The sequence below is a fragment of the Pan paniscus genome, chromosome 19, assembly GCF_029289425.2.
Source record: "Pan paniscus chromosome 19, NHGRI_mPanPan1-v2.0_pri, whole genome shotgun sequence".
NCBI classification, from domain to species: domain Eukaryota; kingdom Metazoa; phylum Chordata; class Mammalia; order Primates; family Hominidae; genus Pan; species Pan paniscus.
In genome coordinates, this window is record NC_073268.2 from 33,630,098 (window position 1) to 33,649,568 (window position 19,471).

The 19,471-nt window shown below is 41.3% G+C and overlaps 1 protein-coding gene and 1 pseudogene across 1 annotated transcript in view; one reads left to right on the forward strand and one right to left on the reverse strand.

Annotated features, from left to right (window-relative positions):
- The window catches only part of LOC100991242 (leucine-rich repeat-containing protein 37B-like), a 423,125-nt pseudogene that overhangs the window by 200,811 nt on the left and 202,843 nt on the right, over positions 1-19,471 (forward strand).
- Positions 1-19,471, reverse strand: part of ATAD5 (ATPase family AAA domain containing 5) — a 64,075-nt gene that overhangs the window by 4,956 nt on the left and 39,648 nt on the right. Inside the window, exons 15-19 of the mRNA XM_034943237.3 lie at positions 14,202-14,378; positions 13,201-13,334; positions 12,656-12,749; positions 11,269-11,333; positions 3,369-3,549 (exon numbers count right to left, since the gene is read on the reverse strand). Coding sequence (XP_034799128.3) covers positions 3,369-3,549; positions 11,269-11,333; positions 12,656-12,749; positions 13,201-13,334; positions 14,202-14,378 — 651 coding nt within the window. The remainder of the gene's footprint in view (positions 1-3,368; positions 3,550-11,268; positions 11,334-12,655; positions 12,750-13,200; positions 13,335-14,201; positions 14,379-19,471) is intronic.

Genomic DNA, 19,471 nt, shown 5'->3' on the forward strand with positions numbered 1-19,471 from the left:
TATATAATACTGGTTAATTTTGCTAAATAAGTATGTATCTTTATGTTACATGCATAAAGGTCTAACTGTGGCTACTTTCAAGAAGTAGGGGAATATTGTTTTATGTATCTGTTTTTTTTTTAAGGGCAGGGATGAAATGTATATAAAAAAAGATTTTTAAGAAGAGAAACTGGCCCCAGCCAAGTGCTGTGGCTCATGCCTGTAATCCCAGCACTTTGGGAGGCTGAGGCAGGCAGATCACAAGGTCAGGAGATCGGGACCATCCTGGCTAACTCAGTGAAACCCCGTCTCTACTAAAAATGCAAAAAATTAGCTGGGCCTGGTGGTACACGCCTGTAGACCCAATTACTTGGGAGGCTGAGGCAGGAGAATCCCTTGAACCCAGGAGGCAGAGGTTGCAGCAAACCGAGATCGTGCCACTGCACTCTAGCCTGGGTGACAGAGCCAGATTCCATCTCAAAAAAAAAAAAAAAAAAGAGAGGAGAAATTATGCTGTACTTATTTTGTTATTTTGTGTCTTCTAAAGTTTCTTGCTGTAACAATTTATATCTAGTGGTGTATCAAAAAGTTATTAACTAATTTGTTACACCAGGATATTTTCCATGTGTTATGTATTATCTTTACTTTTGAGAAATGGTTAAAGCTATGGGCTTACACTGAATAGAATATATAGGCGTATCTACTTTGAAAAAGAATAATATGAAGCTGGGTGAGGTGGCTCATGCCTATAATCCCAGCACTTTGGGAGCCCAAGGGGGGCGGATCACTTGAGCCCAGGAGTTCAATACCAGGCTGGGCAACATAGTGAGATCCCCATCTCTACAAAAAATAAAAAAAGTTAGCTGTGGTGGTGCACGCCTGTGGTTCCAGCTACTCAGGAGGCTCAGGGCGGAAGATGGCTCGAGTCCAGGAGATTAAGCTGGAGTGAGCCATGCTGCACTGCCACTGCACTCCAGCCTGGGCAACAGAATGAGACACTGTCTCAAAAAAAAAAAAAAAAAAAGAAAAGAAAAAAGAAAAAGAATACGTTAAAATGTTAAACTCATTAAAAGAAAAAACTGATAAGGATAAATATTACATAATTTCACCTTGGTTTCCTTGAAATATTTGTGTATTTACCAGAATAGGATCTGTAACTACAGAACCGTGACTATGGAGCATGGAAACCAAACTAAAACTTCTTCAGGCAAGGAACCATGTCTTAACCATGTAAACACAAGACCTGGCATGGAGAAGGTACTCACTTGAATTAGGTAACAATGATGACTGAAAAAAAATAAGAAATAAAAGCATTTCTGAAATAATAAAGTATTTAGGAAAGACAGAATTTAAAGACTCCTGAAGCTAAAAGTGATTGTACATTATAGTTACATAAGAATACTATATATCTATATATATATACTCATGTAGAAAAATTAATGTTTTTAGTAAGTGAAAAAGTTGTTAAATAATAATTATAGTATCATTTGTTTATAAGTACTATGTTATAAGTACTTATATATGTTAATACATGTATAAGTAACAGTTTGAAAATTTAAGAGTCAAATTTCTGGGGAGGAAGCTGAACACAGTGGCCTTCTCAGGAGGCTAGGACAGGAGTATCGCTTGAGCCCAGGAGTTCAGGGCTATGCATTATGATCCTGCCCATGAATAGTCACTATACTCCAGCCTGGGCAATATAGCGAGACCCTACCTCAAAAAAAAAAAAAAAGAAAAGAAAAGAAAAACTTTTGAAGAGGAAAGGGGGAACAGGGTGGGAGGTTTTTTGTGTGTGTTTTTTAATTTGTGTGTGTGTTTTTTAATTTTTTTTTTTTTTTTTGAGACAGAGTCTCACTCTGTCGCCCAGGTTGGAATGCAGTGGTGCGATCTTGGCTCACTGCAGCCTCCGCCTCCTGGGTTCAAGCAATTCTCCTGCCTCAGCCTCCCGAGTAGCTACAGGCACGTGCCGCCACACCCGGCTAATTTCTGTATTTTTAGTAGAGATGGGGTTTCACCATGTTGGCCAGGAAGGTCTTGATCTCCTGACCTCATGATCTAACCGCCTCGGCCTTCCAAAGTGCTAGGATTACAGGCGTGAGCCACCGCACCCAGCCTGTGTGTGTTTTTTTAAAATTAAACAATGAGATCATCTTAAAAGCTCAACTACAAAAGAATAAGTAAATTATAGATTAGTTCAGATCTCTCGTTTTTTAGGTGAAAAAACAGGCTCAGAAAGGTAAAGTGAATTTTGGAGCTTATATATTAATTGTAAAGAGTAGCATAGCCAGGAAAAAAATCCAACTTTCTAGATCCAGTTTAATTCTATTTACTCACATTGACTGCAAAATTTTTTTTTTAGTCAGAGTCTCACTCTGTCACCCAGGCTGGAGTGCAGTGGCGTGATCTTGGCTCACTGCAGCCTCGATCTCCCAGATTCTAGCGATCCTCATATCTCTGCCTCCCAAGTAGCTAGGACCACAGGCACGCACCACCATGCCCAGCCAATTTTTTGTAGAGATGGGGTTTCGCCATGTTGCCCAGGCTGGTCTCAAACTCCTGAGCTCAAGGAATCCACGCCCCTTGGCCTCCCAAAGTGCTGGGATTACAGTTGTGAGACACTGTGCCAGGCCAAAATGTTTTATGAACAAAGTTGACATGTGCATATTTATTTTGAAGATTAATATAACAAGTTGCTTAAAATTTTTATAATCTTTCAACTATTCTAGCATAGCACAGAGTTTTTTTAATTTAAAAAAAAATTTTTTTAGGGCCAAGTACGGTGGCTCACGCCTCTAATCCCAGTACTTTGGGAGGCCGAGGCGGTTAGATCATGAGGTCAGAGAGACAGAGGTTGCAGTGAGCCGAGATCGCGCCACTGCACTCTAGCCCAGGCAACAGTGCGAGACTCCATCTCAAAAAATATAAATAAATAATTTTTTCTTTTTTTAGAGATAGGGTATTGCTCTATTGTCTGGGCCGGAGTGCAGTGGCATAATCATAGCTCACTGCAGCCTCAAACTCTTCGGATCATGTGATCCTCCTACCTCAGCCTCCCAGGTAGCCAGTATTACAGGCACATGCCACCCTGCGCAGCTAATTTTTGCAAATTTTTTTTGTAGAGACAGGGGTCTCGCTTTCTTGCGCAGGCTGGTTTTGAACTCCTGGCTTCAAGTGATCCTCCCACCTTGGCCTCCCATAAATTTTCTTGTAGAGACAGGGGTCTCGCTATGTTCAGCAGACTGATCTGGAGCTCCTGGCCTCAAGAGATCCTCCCACCTCACTCCCCCAAAGTGCTGGGATTCCAGGCATGAGCCACTGCACCCAGCCATAGCACAGATTTTTAAATAGGGTCCCATAATAGAAATTTCTTTAATAACAAATCAACTTACGATAAAGGGTTAATGGTCGTTCTTCTAAAACTCCACCTCCACTTCTAATCCAGAATTGTAAGTAAAGGATACTTTTTCTGATATCACAAGTATTTGCAGTTAACAAGGTTACAAAGTCTTTTACATCAGTTCTGAAATTCTCAGTTAAGCAAATCATTTGTAGGTAGCTGGCAACATTTAGCTTCAAAACAGAGAGAGAAATGTGGTTAACTGCTGAGTTCAAATAGATACAGCAACAATACATACAAATAGTATCTAAAAGTGAGACAAATTTTGCTAAAATTCACATTATCTTAAATGCTCTTCTTGAGGATGAAACTGCTTTAAAAATATAAGGGAATATACTACTAAATTAAAAGCATTTACATGTATTTCTTTTATTAACTGTATATTGTGCAAGACAGCAAGGAAACTTTTATAGGAGATTCTCCAACCTGAACACTGAAGGCGGTTTTATAAACCTTGATAAAACCCCTTAGGATTAAGTAACAGTATAGCTTGATAGAATATCTTACAACAAAATTATAAATATGAATACTATAACACTGAAAAATACACAATTTTTTAAAAACCAGGTTAGAAATCGCACTAATTAGTGCATAAAGCTAATTAATTTTTTTTTTTTTTTTGGTAGAGATCAGGGTCTCACTATATTGCCCAGGCTGGTCTCAAACTCCTGGCATCAAGCAGTCTTCCTGCCTTAGCCTTCCAAAGTGCTAGGATTATAGGCATGACCCACTGTGCCTGGCCAAGAAATTGAGAGAGGCTGAGGCAAGGGGATCACCTGAGGTCAGGAGTTTGAGACCAGCCTGCCCAACATGGTGATACCCCATCTCTAATCCCAGCTACTCGGGAGGCTGAAGCAGGAGAATCGCTTGAACCTGGGAGGTGGAGGTTACAGTGAACCAAGATCACACCATTGCACTCCAGCCTCGGCGACGGAGCAAGACTCTGTCTCAAAAATAAATAAATAAATAAATAAATAAATAAATAAAATAATTCAATTTATCAAAGATTTTCCCACAAAGAAAACTCATAAATTCACTGATGAAGTATATCAAATACCAAAAAATAAAGAATATCAACCCTATACAAACTCTTAGAAAAAAGAGAAGGAAACATTTCTCAACTCTTTTTGAGGGCAGCTTAACCTTAATACTTAAAGCTAACAAAGACAATTCTTAAAAAAAAAAAAGAAAAAAGTTACAAAGTAGTATTCCTCAAGAAAATAAACATATAAATCCTTAATAAATTAATCACAAATCTAATCCATCAATATATAAAGTGGATAATACATCATGACCAAGGGGGGTTTATCATTAGAAAATCAGTCAGTATAATTCACCATAGAGATAGATAAAAGTAGAAAAATATGATTTCAACACATGCAAAAGAAGCTGTTGATAAAATCCAACACCTACTCTTGATAAAAATTCTAAGAAAATTGGAATAGCCTGGGGGCCAAGGCTCATGCATGTAATCCCAGCACTTTGGGAGGCCGAGGTGGGAGTTCAAGACCAGCCTGACCAACATGGCAAAACCCCATCTCTACTAAAAATACAAAAAATTAGCCACGCATGGTGGCACTTGCCTATAATCCCAGCTACTCGGGAGGCTGAGACAGGAGAATCGCTCAAACCCAGGAGGTGGAGGTTGCAGTGAGTCGAAATTGCCCCACTGCACTCCAGCCTGGGCGACAAGAGCGAACTCCATCTCAAAAAAAAAAAAAAAAAAAAAAAAAAAAAAAAAAAAAAGTTGGAATAAAAGAAATTTCCTTAATCTGATAAAAAAGAAGCTATGAAAAGCCTATAGTTAACTTTGTATTCAACAGTAAAATAGTAAACACTTTCCATCTAAGATCAAGCACAAGCTAAGGATATCCATTGTTACCACTTCTACTTAACATATTGAAGGTCCTACCCAATGAAATAAGGCAACAAAAAGAAATAAAAGGCAGAAAAAACAAAGGAAAGAAAACTATCTCTGTTTGCAGATAACATGATTGAGTACATAGAAAAACCTAAGAAACTGACAGTTGTGGTGGCTCATGCTTGTAATCCCAGCACTTTGGGAGGCCAAGGTTGGGGGATCACCTGAAGCTAGGAGTTTGAAGTTACAGTGAGTTATGATCACACCACTGCCCTCCAACCTAGGTGACAGAGAGACCCTGTTTCTAATAAAAATTTAAAAAATAGAAAAAAAGCAAAGAAAAACCTAAGAAACCAACAAAATAACTACTATAACTAATAAGAGAATTTAGCAACGACAAAGGAAAAGAACATCTAGAATCTACAGCAGTACTGTCCATTAGAAATATAAGGCAAGGGCAGCTGGGCGCGGTGGCTCACGCCTGTAATCCCAGCACTCTGGGAGGCAAAGGCGGGTGGATCACAAGGTCAGGAGATCCAGACCATCCTGGCTAACACGGTGAAACCCCGTCTCTACTAAAAATACAAAAAATTAGCCGGGCGTGGTGGTGGGCGCCTGTAGTCCCAGCTACTCAGGAGGCTGAGGCAGGAGAATGGTGTGAACCCAGGAGGCGGAGCTTGCAGTGAGCCGAGATTGCACCACTGCACTCCAGCCTGGGCGACACAGCAAGACTCTGTCTCAAAAAAAAAAAAAAAGAAAAAGAAATATAAGGAAAGGGGCAGGTGCAGTGGCTCACGTCTGTAATCCCAGCATTTTGGGAGGCCGAGGCGGGCAGATCACTTGAGGTCAGGAGTTCGAGACCAGCCTGGCCAACATGGTGAAACCCCATATCTACTAAAAATACAAAAATTAGCAGGGCATGGTGGCACGTGACTGTAGTCCCAGCTACTCGGGAGGCTGAGGCAAGAGAATTGCTTGAACCCGGGAGGCAGAGGTTGCAGTGAGCTGAGATCGTGCCACTGCACTCCAGCCCAGGTGACAGAGCAAGACTACATCTCAAAAAAAAAAAAAAAAAAAGAAAAGAAATATAATGCAAGTAAAACACTGTAAGCTATATACATACTACGACTTAGATGAACCTTGAGGATGTTATGCTAAGTGAAATAAGCCAGTCACAGCCTGGCGTGATGGCTCATGCCTGTAATCCCAGCACTTCGGGAGGCTGAGGCAGAAGAATCGCTTGAAACCAAAGGCAGAGGTTGCATGACTAAGATCGTGCCACTGCACTCCAGCCTGGCAACAGAGGGAGACTCCATCTCAAAAAAAAAAGCTGGTCACAACAAGCCAAATCAGTATGATTCCATTTATATCTAGCATAGTCAAATTCATATAAACAAAGTAGAATGGTAGTTGCCAGCAACTACTGGACAGGAGGAAACAGGGAGTTTCATTTAACAAGCGTAGAATTTCAGTTTTGCAAGAGCAATGTGAATATACTTAACACTACTCAACTGTACACTGTTATGTGTTCTTTACCAAAAGCAAATTTTTTAATACAAAAATTTTAAAAACCAAGCCGTATATGTAATTTAAATTGTCTAGGAGTCACATTAAAAAATTAAAGAAACAAGTAAAATTAATTTTAGGGCCAGATGCGGGGGCTCACACCTCTAATCCCAGCACTTTGGGAGGCCGAGACGGGCAGATCACGAGGTCAGGAGATCGAAACCATTCTGGCTAACATGGTGAAACCCCATCTCTACTAAAAAATACAAAAAAAATTAGCCGGGCATGGTGGCAGGCGCCTGTAGTCCCAGCTACTCGGGAGGCTGAGGCAGGAGAATAGCATGAACCTGGGAGGTGGAGCTTGCAGTGAGCCAGTGATTGTGCCAGTGCACTCCAGCCTGGGCAACAGAGAGAGACTCCATCTCAAAAAATAATAATAATAATAATTAATTTTACTACATTTCTTTTACAACAATATATCCAAATATTGCAAAATGTAACCAATATAAAAATTAGTGAGATGCGTTACATTCCTATTTTTTGCACTGAGTCCTCAAAATCTGGTGTTAGCCAGGCACTGTGGCTCACACATGTAATACCAGCACTTCGGGAGGCTGAGGCAGGAGTATTACTTGAGCTCAGGAATTCAGGACCAGTCTGGGCAATATAGTGAGACCTCATCTCTATAAAAAAATTTTTTTAATTAGCTGAGCGTGGTGGCACATGCCTATGGTCCCAGCTACTCAGGAGGCTGAGAGGGGAGGACTGCTTGAGCCCAGGAGGTAGAGGTTGCAGTGAGCTGAGACTGAGCCACTACACTCCAGCCTAGGAGACAGAGTGAGACCGTATCTCAAAAAAAAAAAAAAAAAAAAAAAAAAAAAAATTACACTTTAGCACAAAGTAGAGACGGGGTCTAGCCACATTTTAAAAATATATAATAAGCCGTATTTAGATATAATTCATATACTATACAATTCACCCACTTAACATGTAAAATTCAATGGTTTTAGTATATTTATAGAGTTTTGCACCCATTACCACTATCTAATTACAGAGCATTTTCATCATCCCCAAAAGAAACCCCAGACCAATCAGCAGTCACTCCCTATTTCTACCTAGCTCCTCTAGCCTTAGGCAGCTATGAATCCACTTTCTGTCTCTATAAATGTGCCTATTCTGGACATTTCATACAATTATTATCATACAAAATGTGATCTTTTATTAACTGTAGACTAGCCACATTTTAAAAGCTCAATAGCTTCATTTGGGTAGTGGAGACCATATTAGCATATAGCTGAAAGCCAACAGTGAAGGTAAAATGAAATAATATACTTGGTTAATCCAAAAGACTGCAGAAAAGGAAGAATGAAGAATTGTCTAGACAAATTGTTTTTTTTTTCTTTTTCTTCCAGAGTCTCACTCTGTTGCCCAAGCTGGAGTGCTGTGGCACAATCTTGGCTTCCTGCAACCTCTGCCTCCCAGGCTCAAGCAATCCTCTTGCCTTAGCCTCCCAAGTAGCTGGGACTACAGGCACATGCCACTGCACCCAGTTAATTTTTTTTCTTTTTACATCCAGCTAATTTTTGTGCTTTTTGTAGAGACAGGATTTCGCCAATGTTGCCCAGGCTGGTCTTGAACTTCTGGGCTCAAGGGATCCACCCACCTTGGCCTCCAAAAGTGCTAGGATTATAGGCATAAGCCACAGCCCCCAGCCTGTTTAGACAATTTTTTTTTTTTTTCAGACGGAGTTTCGCTCTTGTTGCCCAGGCTGGAGTGCAATGGCGCGATCTCGGCTCACCACAACCTCTGCCTCCCAGGTTCAAGCAATTCTCCTGCCTCAGCCTCCCGAGTAGCTGGGATTACAGGCATGCACCACCACACCCAGCTAATTTTGTATTTTTAGTAGACATGGGGTTTCTCAATGTTGAGGCTCATCTCAAACTCCTGATCTCAGGTGATCCGCCCGCCTCAGCCTCCCAAAGTGCTGGGATTACAGGCGTGAGCCACTGTGCCCGGCCTAGACAAATTTTTAAAAATATTCAATTATGTGTTATTTAAAAGAAACAATTTTTTTTTTGGGGGGGGGGACAGGGTCTTGCTCTGTCACCAAGCTGGAGTGCAGTGGTATGATCTTGGCTCACTGCAACCTCTGCCTCCCATACTCAAGTGATCCTCCCACCTCAATCTCCCAAGTAGCTGGGACTACAGGTGTGCGCTACCACATCCAGCTAATTTTTTAAATTTTTTGTAGAGACAGGGTTTCACCACATTTCCCAGGCTGGTCTCAAACTCCTGGACTCAAGTGATCCGCCTGCCTCTGCCTCCCAAAGTGCTGGGATTACAGGTGTGAGCCACTGCCTCCAGCTAAGAAACACAATTTAAAAGTAAGAACAGGGTCGGGCGCGGTGGCTCACGCCTGTAATCCCAGCTCTTTAAGAGGCCGAGGTGGGTGGATTACTTGAGGTCAAGAGTTCAAAGCCTGCCTGGCCAACATGGCGAAATCCCATCTCTACTAAAAATACAAAAAAAATAAGCCAGGCGTGGTGGTGTGCATCTCCAATCCCAATTACTAGGGAGGCTGAGGTGGGAGAATTGCTTGAACCCAGGAGTTGGAGGTTGTAGTGAGCCAAGATCGTGCCACCGTACTCCAGCCTGGGCAACAGGGCAATTGTGCCACTACACTCCAGCTTGGGTAACAGAGTGAGACCTCACCTAAAAAAATAAAATAACCCATACAGTAAAATTGACCTGACCACAATTATCTCACTGCAGCCTGGAACTGTTGGCCTCAAGCAATCCTCTAACCTCAGCCTCCCAAAGTGCTGGGATTACAAGTATGAGCCACCAAGCCCAGCAACTCAATGTTAATTTTAAAAACTTTTTTTTTTAGAAGAATGAAAAACAAAAAAGAAAAAGGAAAAAATAAGAAAAAAAGACATATACACAAAAACACTTTCTTTTTAAAGGTTAAAAAAGTGCCTTGTTCATCATCGTAAGAAAAAAAAAGGTGGCTATTTCTGGTGGAAAAGGGGATTCTTACTAGAAAGGGTCCATGAGAACTTTAGGAGGTAATGGAAATGCTCTATATTCTGATCTGCATAATGATGACACTGATTTTTACATATGTTATATGTACAAAATATATTCATTAGGTTATTCATGTAAGGGCATTTTAACTCCATTTAAATTTTACCTCAGAAAAGCACTTTTACTAGGCAAAAAACCTGGTGAACATTGAAGCCTAGTAAAAATTATTTTAAATTTAAGAAAAAACATTTTTAAAGCAAAAAAAAAAAGAGAAATAATCAGAAGTTTCCTAAAACTTAAAAATTTTAACATATTCCTTAGAAACCACATTTAAATTATAGCTCTTTTATCTTTTTTTTTTTTTTTTTGAGATGTAGTTTCACTCTTGTTGCCCAGGCTGGAGTGCAGTAGCACGATCTAGGCTCACCACAACCTCCATCTCCCAAATTCAAGTGATTCTCCTGCCACAGCCTCCCAAGTAGCTGGGATTACAGGCATGCGCCACCATGCCCAGCTAATTTTGTATTTTTAATAGAGATGGGGTTTTACCATGATGGTCAGGCTGGTCTCAAACTCCCGACCTCAGGTGACCCACCCTACCTGGCCTCCCAAAGTGCTGGGATTACAGGCGTGAGCCACCACGCCCGGCCAGGTATTTATTTTTTTTGAGACAGAGTCTTGCTCTGTCACCCAGGCTGGAATGCAGTGGTACAATCACAGCTCACTGCAGCCATGGCCTCGACCTCCTGGGCTCAAGCAATTGTCCCACCTCAGCCTCCTGAGTAGGTAGGACTACAGGCATGTGCCACCACACCTGGCTAATTTTTTGTTATTTTTGTGTAGAGACAGGGTTTTGCCATGTTGCCCAAGCTAGGCTCGAACTCCAGAGCTCAAGCAATCTGCCCTCCTCAGCCTCCCAAAGTGCTGGGATTACAGGCATGAGCAACTGTGCCTGGCCTTATTGACTGATTGATTGATTGACCAGGCTAGAGTACAGTGGCACAATTTCAGCTCACTGTAACCTCCACCTCCTGGGCTCAAGTGATCTTCCTGCCTCAGCCTCCCAAGTAGCTGGGAGTACAGGCGTGATACCACACCTGGCTAAATTATAGCTGTATTGGGCCGGGCGCAGTGGCTCACGCCTGTAATCCCAGCACTTTGGGAGGCCGAGGCGGGCGGATCACGAGGTCAGGAGATCAAGACCATCCTGGCTAAAATGGTGAAACTCCGTCTCTACTAAAAATACAAAAAATTAGCCAGGCGTGGTGGCAGGCGCCTGTAGTCCCAGCTACTTCGGAGGCTGAGGCAGGAGAATGGCGTGAACCCGGGAGGCGGAGCTTGCAGTGAGCCAAGATCGCGCCACTGCACTCCAGCCTGGGCGACAGAGCAAGACTCCGTCTCAAAAAAAAAAAAAAAAAAATTATAGCTGTATTTAATAATAAACTACTTTTACATGATGGTGATATGTAATTTGTGGCTATCAAAATTTAAAACTTACCAGGGAAGGAGTACTGAACTTGATTTCTTCAAAGCAGCCATCAAACATTAAACTAAATGTTGGGTCTACACACACACACACACACACAAAAAAAAAAAAAAAAATTCTTAAACACTAAGACCAATAAATAACTTTTTCAAGTTATACTTTTCTATGAAAATATTCAGCACCCGCCTCCCCACCACTGCCTAGTGCTGTGGTACAGTCATAGCTCACTGCAGCCTCAAACTCCTGGGTTCAAGTGATCCTCTGCCTCAGCTTCCCAAGCAGCTAGGATTATAAGCTCAAGCTGCCATGCCCAGATAATTTTTAAGTTTTTTTGTAGAGATGGGGGTCTCACTATAGTGCCCAGGCTGATCTCAAAACTCCCAGGTTCAAGTGCCCACCTTAGCCTCCCAAAGTGCTGGGATTAAAGGCATGAGCCACCACACCTGGCCAACTATGATCTTCTAATAAAACTACCAGCTGGGCACAGTGCCTCATGCCTATAATCCCAGCACTTTGGGAGGCCGAGGCAGGTGGATCACATGAGGTCAGGAGTTCAAGACCAGCCTGACCAATATGGTGAAACCCTGTCTCTACTAAAAATACAAAAATTAGCTGGGTGTGGTGGTGTGTGCCTGTAGTCCCAGCTACTCAGGAGGCTGAGACAGGAGAATCACTTGAACTCAGGAGGCAGAGGTTGCAGTAAGCCAAGATGGTACCATTGCACTCCAGCCTGGGCAACAGAGTGAGACTCTGTCTCCAAAAAAAAAAAAAAAAAAAACACCACCTAACTTCTGATTAATAAGATTTTTCTCAATATTTTAAGAGTACAATCACTACCAAATGGGCATTAATTGTAAGTAGAGACTAGCCTCATGAATATTTATAATTGGAAAAATATTAGAAAATTATTATAGTATTTCCAATTTTTTGAAAAAGAAATTGAATGAGTTTTTAAAATGAAACATTCTGTGATAATTCTTTAGAAGATGGATCAATTCTATTAGGCTGATGATAGCTAAATATACAATAATTCATAAGAAAGTGTTATCAGGGGCAAAAGAGTGGCTAAGTTCAGGATTAAGGAACAGCAGAAAGGTTGGGTTCCATAAAAAATCCTGACCACTAAATCAGATTTAGTGATCTGATTATAGGTATGATAAGGACACCAGGAGAAGAATCTAGTATTTTCCCTACCAAAATACCATTACTACATCTCTTATTTGCATTCTAGAGATTGTTCTCCAATTCCTAAATATCTAATACCCAATATAGTAACCCAAAGTAGTATCAATTTTAAAAAAGTAATTGCTATTTGTGAGTTAATTATAATTACTCCAGTCTGCAGATGAACTACAGATTTGAGTAACTGTTTAACTGAAGTAAAATCATTGTTACCTACCACTTGTAGTAAGGATTACAGGTCGTTTAGTTGTTGCCATGAATGTTTTGATTGCATTCAAAAACCCAGCATCTTCATCAAAAATTACATCAACCTACAGTTTATTAGAATATTAATATATTAATACACTTACTAATATCAGTTATGTATACATAGTAAATATTCTGTCTGTTAGAGACAAAATTTATGAATTTATGAAGTGTGAATTCAGCTCATGTTGAAAGTTTATGTCATACACTATAATGAATTTTAAAATTATCAACCATCAAATGTTAAAAACAAACACAGCCACCTATAACTAGACAGATATGAATCAGAATAATTTATACAATCATTTAACAAGAATTAGCAGCCGTGAATTACATTAATCATCTTCCTGAAAAATTATTCTAGAGTGGACAGTTTAATTTGCTTTAATTTCAAATAGATACACGTATTCCTGACCTCCTTAGCTATTTTATAATTCTTTATAAGAAAACATACAGTATTCTTTAAAGTAAGTCTTTATCATGAGCTCTCACAAATGTATACTTCTATAAGCCTACCTCCTCAAAAAGAATAAGAGATGTTGCATTTTTTCTGCTGGGTTCTTCAGCTCCAACGTCTTTGACATTTGAATTAGTTGCATTTGTAGATTTAGTCTGAGTAATTTGTTTCTGTTCAAAAGAATTTTTTATTCCTGCATAAATACAATATTAATATTTTAGGTAAAATCAACTTTTGCCAAGACATTGGATATGTCCACAGAATAAGCTCAAACTGAAATCCATTATCAAAACTGAAACAGGACGGGCGCGGTGGCTCATGCCTGTAATCCCAGCACTTTGGGAGGCCGAGGCAAGTGGATCACCTGAAGTCAGGGTTTCGAGACCAACATGGCGAAATCCCAACTCTACTAAAAATGCAAAAATTAGTTGGGTGTGGTGGCACACACCTGTAATCTCAGCTACACGGGAGGCTGAGGCAGGAGAATCACTTGAACCCAGGAGGCGGAGGTTGCAGTGAGCCAAGATTGCACCACTGCATTCCAGCCTGGATGAAAGAGTGAGACTATCTCAAACAAACAAAAACTGAAACAAGCTGGGCGTGGTGGCTCATATCTGTAATCCCAGCACTTTGGGATGCTAAGGTGGGTGGATCACTTGAGGTCAGGAGTTCAAAACCAGTCTGACCAATATGGCAAAACCCCGTCTCTACTAAAAATACAAAAATTAGCTGGGAGTGGTGGTGTGCACCAGTAATCCCAGCTACTCGGAAGCTGAGGCAGAAGAATTGCTTGAACCCAGGAGGAGGAGGTTGCAGTGAGCCAAAATTGTGCCACTGCACTCCAGCTTGGCCTGGCAATAGAGCAAGACTCTGTCTCAAAAAAAAAAAAAAAAAAAAAAAAAAAAAAAGGAAACAAAATATTAACACTTCTACATGTAGAACCTTCAGTGTAGCTGAGATTTAATAAATAGCAACAGGAACTCGTAAAATGTGTTCACATTTTTAGGTATAAGGGTCATTATTATTAAAAAATATAAAATTTGTCAATTTAATGTCTTACCTTTATTATTTTCCAGAAGCATTCCTATTTCTTCATTATTTTTAGGTTTGGGAGATACTTTAAAATAATTTGCCAAGGTTTTGGGAGGAAGTGCTCGCTTTGGTCCACTACTTTTTGGTGATGGTGGAGGAACTTTTCTTGGTGATGTAACAACTTTCTTAGGGGAGCTTATTTTTTCTGCCCAAAAACAAATTGCACTTAAAGATAAATATTCTAAAAATCATACAGGTAGCAAGATAGTTAGCCACATTCTGTATTTCTACTCTTTAACAGTTAAAAATCAAAGACACAGAAATTTTCTTTCATTCTTAAAAATACTATGTACATTCAAATATTACTATATTTATTTATTCTACCAGTACAGAAGGTTAAGCCAGTCATTTATTTATTTTATTTTATTTTATTTTTTTGAGACAGGGTCTCGCTCCGTCGCCCAGGCTGGAGTGCAGTGGCGTGATCTCGGCTCACTACAAGCTCCACCTCCTGGGTTCACGCCATTCTCCTGCCTCAGCCTCCCGAATAGCTGGGACTACAGGCACTCGCCACCACGCCCAGCTAATTTTTTGTATATTTAGTAGAGACGGGGTTTCACTGTGTTAAACAGGATGGTCTCGATCTCCTGACCTCGTGATCTACCCGCCTCGGCCTCCCAAAGTGCTCGGATTACAGGCATGAGCCACCGCACACAGCCAAGCCAGTCATTTAGAAAAGACACTCTACTCCAAAGAAACACACATTTTTTTTTTTTTTTGAGTCAGGGTCTCACTTTGTCACCCAGGCTGGAGTGAAGTGGTATGATCTCAGCTCACTGCAGTTTCCACCTCCCAGGCTCAAGTGATCATCCTGCCCAGCCCCCCAAGTAGCTGGGACTACAGGAGCACACCACCACGCCTGGCTAATCGTTTGTATTTTTAGTAGAGATGGGTTTTGCCATGTTGTCCAGGCTGGTCTCAAACTCCTGAGCTCAAGCGATCCGCCTGCCTCAGCCTCCTAAAGTGCTAGGATTACAAGCGTGGGCCCCTGTACCCAGCCAGAAATACACATTCTTACAACAAATACTGTTCACAGTCCCTCTGTTCATTTTTTTCTACACCTGCTTAAAGAAAGAAGAGGGTGGAGGGAAAATAACAGTATACACTGAGCACATTACAGAACTTTGTTGTTCAACTTTAATTTAGACCTGCAGTAAATTAATATTGCAAGCCAATAAAATGTATTTTTAGAGATGCTTTGGAAGATAGATACGAAGTTAAAAAATAAATAGTTCACCAGTATTCTCCAAAAGCCCCATGGCATTTTTCCACAGAATATATCCTCTCTTCCCCTCTAGGTACCTGGATTTAGTCCTTACAAATCCTAATTACTGTATGGCCTCAGAACACGATCTTCCTCACATACCATCTCATGATCACAGTTCCATATCTGTGTCCTATTCTTTTTTTCTACCCTCTATCTCCACAGATCTTATCATAGCCCTTGTATATTAGAGGTGTTCAATAAGCTTACTGAAAATCTCGAGGTTAAAAAAGCTGTCACAGACATGACCATCATTTCAAAAATATAGAACATTTCAACACCACAGGTAAGAGATGCAATATCTTAAAATATAAAAATATTTGGCAGGGCACAGTGGCTCACGCCTGTAATCTCAGCACTTTGGGGGGCCAAGGCAGGCGGATCACAAGGTCAGAAGTTTGAGACCAGCCTGGCCAACATGGTGAAACCCTGTCTCTACTAAAAATACAAAAATTAGCTGGGCATGGTGGCAGGTGCCTGTAATCCCAGCTACTCGGGAGGCTGAGGCAGGAGAATCACTTGAACCTGGGAGGTGGAGGTTGCAGTGAGCCGAGATAGCTCCACTGCACTGCTGCCTGGGCGACAGACCAAGACTCCATCTCAAATAAATAAATAAATAAATAAATGTTGAACAGATATCAATTTATAAAAAACACCACTTTTTCCTCTTCTTTTTTTTTTTTTTGTTTCTTTTGAGATGGAGTCTCGCTCTGTCACCAGGCTGGAGTGCAGTGACACAATCTCAGCTCACTGCAACCTCTGCCTTCCGGGTTCAAGTAATTCTCCTGCCTCAGCCTCCCGAGTAGCTGGGATTACAAGCACACGCCACCATGCCCAGCTAATTTTTGTATTTTTAGTAGAGACGGGATTTCAACATATTGGCCAGGATGGTCTCAATCTCCTGACCTCGTGATCCGCCCACCTCAGCCTCCCAAAGTGCTGGGATTACAGGCATAAGCCACCGTGCCTGGCCTTTGTCCTTATTTTTCTTATTTTGATATAGACCAAGGACTGCTTGATCATGTATGAATACCAGTCCAAAGACTGGTTTTATTTATTTATCTTTTCTGAGACGGAGTCTCACACTGTCGCCCAGGCTGGAGTGCAGTGGCACAATCTCAGCTCACTGTAACCTCCACCTCCCAAGTTCAAGCAATTCTCCTGCCTCAGTCTCCCAAGTAGCTGGGATTACAGGTGTGCACCACCACACCTGGCTAATTTTTCTATTTTTAGTAGAGACAGCATTTCACCATGTTGGCCAGGCTGGTCTTGAACTCCTGACCTTGTGATCCACCTGCCTCAGCCTCCCATAGTGCTGGGATTACAGGCATGACCCACTGTACCTGGCCCAAAGACTGGTTTTAAAAATACATGCTTAGCCAAGTGCAGTGGCTCATACCTGCAATCCCAGCACTCTGGGAGGCTAAAGCAGGAGGATCATCTGAGCCCAGGAGTTCAAGTTTGCAATGAGCTATGATTGCATCACTGCAATCCAACCTTGGCAACAGAGGAAGACCCCGTCTTTTCAAAAAAAAAAAAAAAAAGGCAATTTATTTTAAGATACTCTGTGAGTAGCTGGCTAAACTATATCAATATATTCTCTCTAAAAAAATTGGCCAGGCACAGTGGCTCACGCCTGTAATCCCAGCACTTCAAGAATCCAAGGCAGATGGATCACCTGAGGTTAGGAGTTCGAGACCAGCCTAGCCAACATGGTGAAACCCTGTCTCTACTAAAAACACAAATATTAGCCAGGCATGGTGGCACACACCTGTATATGAAACAGAAGTATTGATGAGTAAGGAGATTAACATAAATTTTTCTGAAGTTTAGAAACAAGTTGTAGCAAAAAATACATAATATCATTTCAAAAACAGAAATTAAACGGAAGAGATAAGGTTTGAACATTAGGATAAACAGGCTCTTGGATTGTTTGATAATCAAATTAATGAAGAGAAGTAAATCATGTATGCTCTGGAAAAGGATTTATATTTCTTGCTGATTGGGTGTTAAATAGTGACAGTGACAAAGGTGACAAAAAACGCAATAAACACCACTACAACCAAGAATATCTATAACAAACTGGCTAACAGTCAGTTTAATACATATGGTTACTCCCTGCATGCACACACACACACACCTGTAGTCTCAGCTACTCGGGAGGCTGAGGCATGAGAATCACTTGAACCCGGGAGACGGAGGTTGCAGTGAGCCAAGATCACGCCACTGCACTCCAGCCTCGTGACAGAGCAAGACTCCGTCTCAAAAAAAAAAAAAAAAGAAATTTCACACCAAAAGAACTACCTTCTTGCAGAAACAGCTAACTGTAGGTCTGGGACATCCTGACATGCCAGAAAGCAAGTAAAATATCAACTATTGCTGGGGTAATGTCAAAAGGACACAAACCAATTAAAATAGTTCCTTGCTAGTCAAAGATGGAAAAATATGAGCACCAAAAGAAAATAAGATGGGATTCTGCTTCTAGTCAAGGTATAGAACTGGCACTGGATTTATCCTCCCATCATAAATAAGAACAAGAAAACTGGACATAATATATGAAATAACACTTTTCAAGACTTTTGTCATGATGCAACAATGGACAGTAATCTCTGAGATACAAAAACAAATAAGGTGAACACTAGGATTGCCCAGCCTATTGCCCTGAGAAAATTTCCACAGTGAGGGGAAAGTCAATCCATGTTTTCTGAGTTGAGACTGCACTAGAAACCTGAGGAGGTTGGCTGGGTGCGGTAGCTCATGCCTGTAATCCCAGCACTCTGGGAGACCGAGGCGGGCGGATCACAAGGTCAGGAATTTGAGACCAGCCTGGCCAACATAGTGAAACCCTGTCTCTACTAAAAATACAAAAAAATTAGCTGTGCGTGATGGCAAGCGCCTGCAATCCCAGCTACTTAAGAGGCTGAGGCAGGAAGATCACTTGAACCTGGGAGGCAGAGCTTGCAGTGCGCCAAGATCGCACCACTGCACTCTAACCCAGGCAACAGTGTGAGACTCTGTCTCAAAAAAAGAAAAAATAAATAAAAAAGAAAAAAAAAGAAAAAGAAACCTGAGGAGGCCAAGCAGACAGAGATGTGGGGAAGAATACAGAAGAAACAGCTGGGCAAAGCTCTGGAAATCTGCAGAGTCCCCCTCAAGTCTAAAATTGAGTACTCATCAGTGAAAGATCAGAGGAAACAATCTCTGAGGCTCACAGAGAGCTGTGAATGATTCGTCTTCCCATCAGGTAGACTGGCAAACATAACTAATGGAATATTGAAGCACTCAGAAAGGTTTTGCCTAAGGAGTGGGGCAAAATTAGCCCTAGACTAAATGCTGCTACTGTTTTGCCTACTACAGTTTAAAAGACCTGAAAAAGCTGGGCGTGGTGACGGCTCACACTTGTAATCCTAGCACTACGGGAGGCCAAGGCAGGAAGACTGCTGGAGGCCAGGAGTTTGAGACTAGCCTGACAACACAGCAAGACCCCCTCTACAAAAAAAAATTTCTTTTAATTAGCTGAGTGCGGTGGTCTGTAGTCCTAGCTACTCAAAAGGCTAAGGTTGGGGGATTGCCCAAGCCCACTTCGAGGTGGCAGGGAACCATAATCGTGCCACTCCACTCCAGCCTTGGCAACAGATTGAGACTGTCTCAAAAACAAACACATACACAAGACCTGAAGATAAACTTTTCCCAACTAACTTAACCACATCACAGAAGAAAGTTAATGAACAGTTATAGGTACAAAAAGTGCAGGATTGATAAATTTTAAAAAAAAAGAACAGTCAGGAATACATAAATATCCAGCACCCAAGAAGGCAAACTGTACAGTCTGACATGCAATCAGAATTATCAGGCATCCAAAGAATCAGAAAAATACAATCCATAATGAAAGAGGGAATAATCAATCAATTGAAAAAACAACTCAGAAATGACACAGATGGGCCAGGCGTGGTGGCTGATGCCTGTAATCCCAG